Source organism: Loa loa (genome assembly GCF_000183805.2).
Source record: "Loa loa unplaced genomic scaffold supercont3.204, whole genome shotgun sequence".
In the NCBI taxonomy this organism is placed as follows: Eukaryota; Metazoa; Nematoda; class Chromadorea; order Rhabditida; family Onchocercidae; genus Loa; species Loa loa.
The window spans coordinates 63,162-70,242 of NW_018108384.1; the positions used below are offsets into that span (position 1 = coordinate 63,162).

At 23.5% G+C, this 7,081-nt stretch overlaps 2 protein-coding genes across 2 annotated transcripts in view; one reads left to right on the top strand and one right to left on the bottom strand.

Annotated features, from left to right (window-relative positions):
• Positions 1-1,077: 1,077 nt before the first annotated feature.
• On the top strand, positions 1,078-1,495 carry LOAG_11249 (hypothetical protein; the record flags this gene model as incomplete). The annotated part of the gene is made up of 1 exon (XM_003146771.1): positions 1,078-1,495. A coding segment is annotated over one exon (381 nt), but the record flags the coding sequence as incomplete, so codon positions are not given.
• A 3,795-nt stretch (positions 1,496-5,290) lies between these two features.
• Positions 5,291-7,081, bottom strand: part of LOAG_10817 (hypothetical protein) — a gene marked incomplete at both ends in the record, with an annotated part of 12,354 nt that continues 10,563 nt past the window's right edge. Inside the window, one exon of the mRNA XM_020448236.1 lies at positions 5,291-5,369. Within this exon, the coding sequence (XP_020301601.1) occupies positions 5,291-5,369 (79 nt within the window). The remainder of the gene's footprint in view (positions 5,370-7,081) is intronic.

Sequence of the window (7,081 nt, forward strand, 5' to 3'; positions counted from 1 at the left end):
AAAAATGTATTAAAAATTTTGATAATTAAAATTATCAGTAATCATTTTTTTGTTCAATCTTTTTTTAACTGATAAAAAAAGGTGTGATTATGGAAATTTTTCGCTCATTTTTGCTTCTTTTTTTAAGATTTTCGAAATTTTTATTTGAGAAATGATTGTAATTTGTGGTACCAATTGATTATTTAACTAAAATAAACGAATATTTCAGGTGAATTTCCAGGCTTTCAATACTTCATTGTCCAGTAAAATGAGGATATTAAATTCTCAAATTAGCAACTTAAATAAATTACAACTTTGGGACATTTACAGATGAATTGCTTAACGTTAAAATTACTCAAAATAATATTATTAACAACAACAAAACAGTAAAAAGGCTAAGATTTCATTTCAAGATCATATTTATTCCTAAATTTTACTTGAAACTCAAAAAAAAATTTTTTTTTGTCGTCAATTGACTTCAAAAATTTAGATATACAATTTTTGGAAGTTGAAATTTTATAAAATAGAAATATATGTTTGCTGATTTTTTTCCGATTTCCACTAACATTACTATTACTGCAAACTATTACTTATCCAAGTAAAATAGCGTACGTTACGCGAAATTAAAAAGAAATGTTGGTAAAGTAAATACGTGAAATACGTTTTAGAAAGAATGAAATTTCGTTTAATTAAAATAAACAATAAAAATAAATGGACATAAAATTACATTAACTTTTATCCTATGTTTATTTAATTAAAGTAATATCTCCTTTATTTCATTATAACGAAATAATATATTTGATAGATATTGCAATTAACAATGTGATATTTTCATTCACGTTTATTACAACTGTTTAATTAGACTAGTAAATTAAGAATCATAAAATAGTGATAAAGGATGGATATCACATACAAACTACTCTGACAATACTTACAAACTTAGTTAAACTTGAAGCATATTTTATCCAAATGATTCATTTATGAAAGAAAAAAATTTTTGTTAGCCATACTGAATGGCAAATTACGGAATTTGAAATGAACGATTAAATAAATGCTTTGTTTGTTTGCTATTATATTTGATAATTTTTAGTTTCCCATTTTTTAAATAGAAAAAAAAACTTAAAATATTTTTTATCACAAAATTTTCTCGTTTCACACAATTTACATCATTCATTATCTATTTATTATTTCATTTTCCATTCATTTATATATTTATTTCATTTCATATTTATTCATATTTACATTTCATTTCCTATTTATTACTTCATTTTCTATTTGTTTCCCTTCCTATATTATTCCATTTCTTGTATTTTTATTTCATTTCCTATTTACTCATGTTTTTATTTTATTTCCCATTTATTGTTTCATTTTTTATTTATCTCATTTTTTATTTATTTCATTTCCTATTTGTTCACATATTTATTTCATTTCCTATTCATTTCATTTCTTATTTATTCATATATTTATTTCATTTACTAATATAATACCTTTTTTATCGCATTAATCGAAATTTCATTTTTATTAAGAATGTTTATCTGTTCATTTATATGTTTTTTATCAAAATTATCCAATCGTACTTTCTATTACATTTACTTTTCCATCCAATTATAAAATATCTTTGTCTTATTTTTGAGGAAAATATACAAATACAATTTTAAATTGATTCCATTAGTATTCCAATATATAGTCTATTCCGATTTTACTTAATTTAAGCAAATTTTTTTCTTCTTTTAACATTGTTGAAAACAGCTATTTTGATGAACAGAAAGATAGTATAACTGATTTATTAGAATAGAAATAGAATGATTGGACATTAGTATGAACGGAAAATTTAAATCGAACTTTGACAAAGATTGAAACTTTTGCATTTTATTTTGCTATCAATATTCCGCTTAATATATATTTCAAATATATTTAATCATATTTGAAGTTTAACTAACTTCATTTTCATACCTTTTTCTAAAAGATTTTAAAATCGAATTAAAAAAAAAAAGTGCATCATTCAAACGAAACATTGTTCGTTCGTCAAATATTCCTTGTATATATGCTAGTAAATCAAATTACGGGTATATTCACCAAAAATAATATAAATGATAATGTAGTATGAACGATAAGTACTGTAGGAGTTTGTAAAATGATAAGATACGAGTTACTGTAAGTGATAATGATAGAGTTAAACGGTATAAAATGAACATATAGGTTCAAAAACAAGGGATGAAATAGATTTTGATGAAATAAAAATTCTCATTTGACTCCTCATTGAAACAAAAAAAAAAAAGTCCAAAATAAAATGGCGGCAATGGAAAACATAAAATTACTTATGCACCAATTTTAATCTCGTCCTCTCCTTTTCACCTATATTTTCATTTCTCTAGTATTTTTATATGATGCATTTGAAGGTGTTAAATCCCCCGGGAAATCCCTCGGGATATTTAATAAGAAAACAAAAAGCAAAAGTATTTTTGCTATCCAATTTTAATCATTCATTTGCATTCTAACTCTTTCATCATTATCATTAGTTATTTCAACTAATCCTATTAATCTCATAATTATTGATAACATTTTTCATTTCCTCTCTTTTTCTCTTTTTTTCTTTATCCCTTTTTCTTTTCCCTCTTTTTTTAATACGATTTACATATACTTCATTTTAGTGATAATATCCAAAAATCATATTAAAATAATAGTATAACTATGAAAGGAAGACAAAATAACTTTAAGATTAATTAACATATTAATTTATGTATTTTGAGATAATCTTTTTTTCTTTTACTCTTTTTTTCTCTCAGATATATATATCTCTCTCAGTTCATTTACTTTATTTAACCATAATCACTTCAAAATTTTCTTCATCTTTTTTTTCTCTGACATTTCAATTAACTAATGTACGTGAAATGAAGATTGTAATCATCAATGCAGTTGATAACAACAAACACAACATTATCATCCACTTGGCAATAGCATGACCATTTCCTTTTGTCAATTCATTTGACAATGGCATGACAACTATTTCCTCTTACCAATCCTTTTGACAATGGCATGACAACTATTTCAAATAGCAAAAAAAAAAAAGAATTAGTTTTGTATTTAAACATGCTTTAAAATGATCATTTAAATGCATAGAAATTTTAGTGATAGGACAAAATTTGTAATAATTTTTTCGTTTTTAAATTTTTGGATTTTAGTAATGCATTGATAATTGAATTTGGGAAGGAAAAAATTAAACTAACAAATAGCAATAATATCAAACAAAAGGATATTTTAAAAAGAATTCAAAAAAATATAAAAAATTAAAAGTTTCAATTTTTTTGAAATGATATGAAAAAAAATTTTTGAATATTACTAAATATGTGCGAGAAGTAAAAAAAAATGAAAACAAACCGGAAAAATATGAAAAAAAGATTTTGATAATACTTTTTAAAGTTCCAAATCGTTGAATAAAAGCTTTGAAATATCTCACAATTAAAATTGTTATACTTTGAATTTGTAACTTTTGCCACTTTTCCGAATGGTGTGAAAACTGTTTTCCGGAAATTCCACCTTCCAAATCCGAAAAGACTTTTTATCGAAATTTCTACATGTCAAATAAACTATTCACATTTTAGAATAACGCGAAGAGTGTTTATCGGAGATTTCATTGAATATTATTAAATCAATTATCCACATTCCGAAAAGGTTAACACTGGAGATTCCACGTATCATATAAACCATCAATTTTATCGAATAAATTGTTTACCGGAAATTTTGCTTATCAAATGAAGTAAACATTTTCCGAAAAAACTATCGGCGATTCCACATATCAATTAAACCATCTTTTTTACATCACAAGAAAATTGTTTATCGGAGATTTTATTTATCAAATAAAAAGACCATTTACTGATAATCCCACATCAAATAAATAATCCATTTTTCCGAAAAGACTGTTTATCAATGTTTCTACATGTGAAATAAACCACTTCTTTGTTTTTTTTTCGACTAACAATAAACAATATTTAAATGAACTATCTATCTTCCGAAAAAAGTTATTTACCGGAAATTTCAGATTATCAAATAAATCCATCCAATAATACGCTCCATAATAGACACATTAGAAGTAGAAATTGGTTGATAAGGTATGGTAGAAGAAAAGGGAAAAGTAATTTAACAGTAAAACATACTTGTCTTAAAATTAATTAATTAATAGTTTTAGGTCATTAAATATGAATTCCAATAAGCCAAAGAGAAAAGTTAGAAACCTACTCATTTTTAGCTCTTTTTTCATATCTTTGAAATATTCTGAATTCACTTTTTTTTCTTTTTCTTTTTTCCAATCATATCTCATTAGACAGTATTTAAGTAATGATGCTAATGATCTAACATTTCAAGTAATAATACTAATGGAGATATTCGAAATCAAATGCATTGATAAAAGTAGGCAAATATTTAAATTATCATGTGCATAAATGTATACATAAAGAAAAATTGATCACTAATTAATCATAACATTTTGATATTTTTAATTAAATTAACAATTTGCAAGTGAATTTCGTTTTCAATTTAAATTCATCGAAATAAAGAAATGAATTTAAAAAAGAAATGGTAAAATTACTGCGATATTTTTTGAAATATGAGAATTCAATAATGTGAATTTGATAGTTGTTCGATTTATGAATGATTTCAATGTTATTGCAATAAAAATTATATCAAATTTTGAAAATTTTCAATCTATCTCTGACGGTATTAATGAGTTAAATTAATGAGTTAATTATCATATGGCATAGGAGGTAATGCTAATAATAAGAGGATGAGAGGATGAAATTGCCAATTATTTTTTCCAAGTATAGTAATACTAATATTCGATATTTCCAATATAATTAACCTCATTTTGCTCATTTCCATCTAACAGAACGAGAAATCATTAGATTAATTTTAAATAAAGATAATTTTTAACTGATCCAAAAGTTCGCATAAAAATTTCAATAAAAAAATGCACCAAAAAAAAGATTAAAAATTAATAAAAATGTTCATTTGTAACTGGAAATGTTTACATGGTAATGAAATTATGATAATGAAATTTTAAAAAAATTAGAAAAGATTTTTTTACTTTTTAATCAATAAAATAATCAAAATAAAAAAAAGGGATAATCAATAAAATAATCAAAGAAAGGCTGAAAGAAAATAAAACAAATTTTTAAAAAAAATTTATGACATATACTAATATTGTGGCAAAATTTTATAATAGTCCTATGAGAGTTTGCACAGTAAATTTTTATAAAAAGAATTTTAAATCAATGAAAAATTAAAATTGGCAAAAAATTGTGCTTTATTAATCAACTTACTGCGATGATTGGGCGGCTTCCTTGATCTTTGCCATTAATAAAGCGCATGTTTTAGCATCGCTCACATCCACAACTCTGAAATTTAATAATTTGTTTGATTTTTCATTCCTTTCTTTCTGTTTTTCCTTAAAACATTGAAAATTTAATAGTTCGCTTTCCTTAGCTAACAAAATGAAATTTAATCAATTGGCTTCAAATTAAATTAAAGAGATAATTACAATAAGAAATGAATAAAAGGAAGGAATAGGAAATTATCAAAAAGGAATGGTTTGAGAATATTTTGAAATTGAAAAATGTTTGTTGAAAATTTCTTTATTCAATGAATGAAAAAAAAAAAGAATGGAAAAGAGAATGAAAATTTCCCAATCATTTCTTAATGTTTCCGTTAAAATTCGCTCTATATAGGCAATAATATTTCATTTCAATGCTGCTAAATCTACTTATTTATTTATCGATAAAGTTGATGAATTAAAATTAAAATTTAAATAGCAAAAAGATTTGAAGATGTTTCTTTAAGTAGAAAGATAGGAGAAAGGAACAATGAAAATTAATATTGAAATAAAAAAAAAAGATACAATTGAATGACTTGATTTTGATTAATTTCCGAGGATAAAAAAAAAATTGAAGAAAGAAATTTGCCAAAGTTAAGAATGACAGAGTAAAAAAATTTGATTAAAATCATTTTCTTTTTTTTTTTGTTTGGTTAAATACTTTTCTTTTTTCCAGGCTAAAGCTAAATAAATAATGAGGCATCTTTTTTCCTTTTCTTTTTCAACAGCCAACCTTAATCGCATCAATGTTCCAATATTTCACAAATATTTATCAGGCAAAATTTAATGAAAAGTTTATTTTTAAAACACAAAAAAGAATAGAGAAAGTGAAGAAAAAAGATTAAAGATTAAACTGTACTAGACTAAGGATTTAGAAAATTGAAAATCCATTCAAAGTTTTAAAATACAAAAAATAATTAGAGAAAATGAAGAAAAAAGAAGAAATAATGTTAGCAAGATCAAAGGTTAAGTTACACTAAATAAAAGATTCAAAAAAATAAAATGGTAAAATTGAAATTTTTTTTTTGTTTTGAAAAGATAATAAATGTGAAAAAAAAGGAAAAGGAAAGAAAAGCCTACTGCATTTTTGCTAGTACTTTGACGAAGAAATGCAATACAAGAATGCATAAAATTGTTGGAAAAAAAAAGCATGAAGATTTGCGCAAACAATCCTATCATATATTACGCACGCAATCCCATCTTACTTTCATTCTTTCCTTAAAATGCATTTCCATTTCATTGATGACAAATTGATTTGAAAAATGTCACATAATGTTACTAATTTTTCTAATTAATTTATTAATATTTCATGTTTATCTCTTTTATTTTCGTTTCTTTTTATTCAGATTAAAAGATTTTAGCATAAATGTTTCCATCCGATCCAATATGATAAAATGTGATTTTTTTTTTTGTCTTTGTATTTGGGATGAAATATTTGTGAAAATATTTGTGACAAATAAAAAAAAAAACGTAAACGATGTAAATATAAATGAAATATACGAAGATTAAAATAAGTAAAAGGAGCTAATAAAGCTAAATTTGATGAGCAAATACAAAAAATATGAAAGTTGATTGGATAATTAATTAAATTTACCAGAAATATCGATGGTATGCTTAATAGCTATGCCAAGATATTGATAATACAAAAGGAAAAAGAAACATACAGAAAAGATGTCAAACTAAGAAAAATAAAAATAAAGAAAGAAAACGAAAAAAAGATGAAAAGTTGAACAAAGA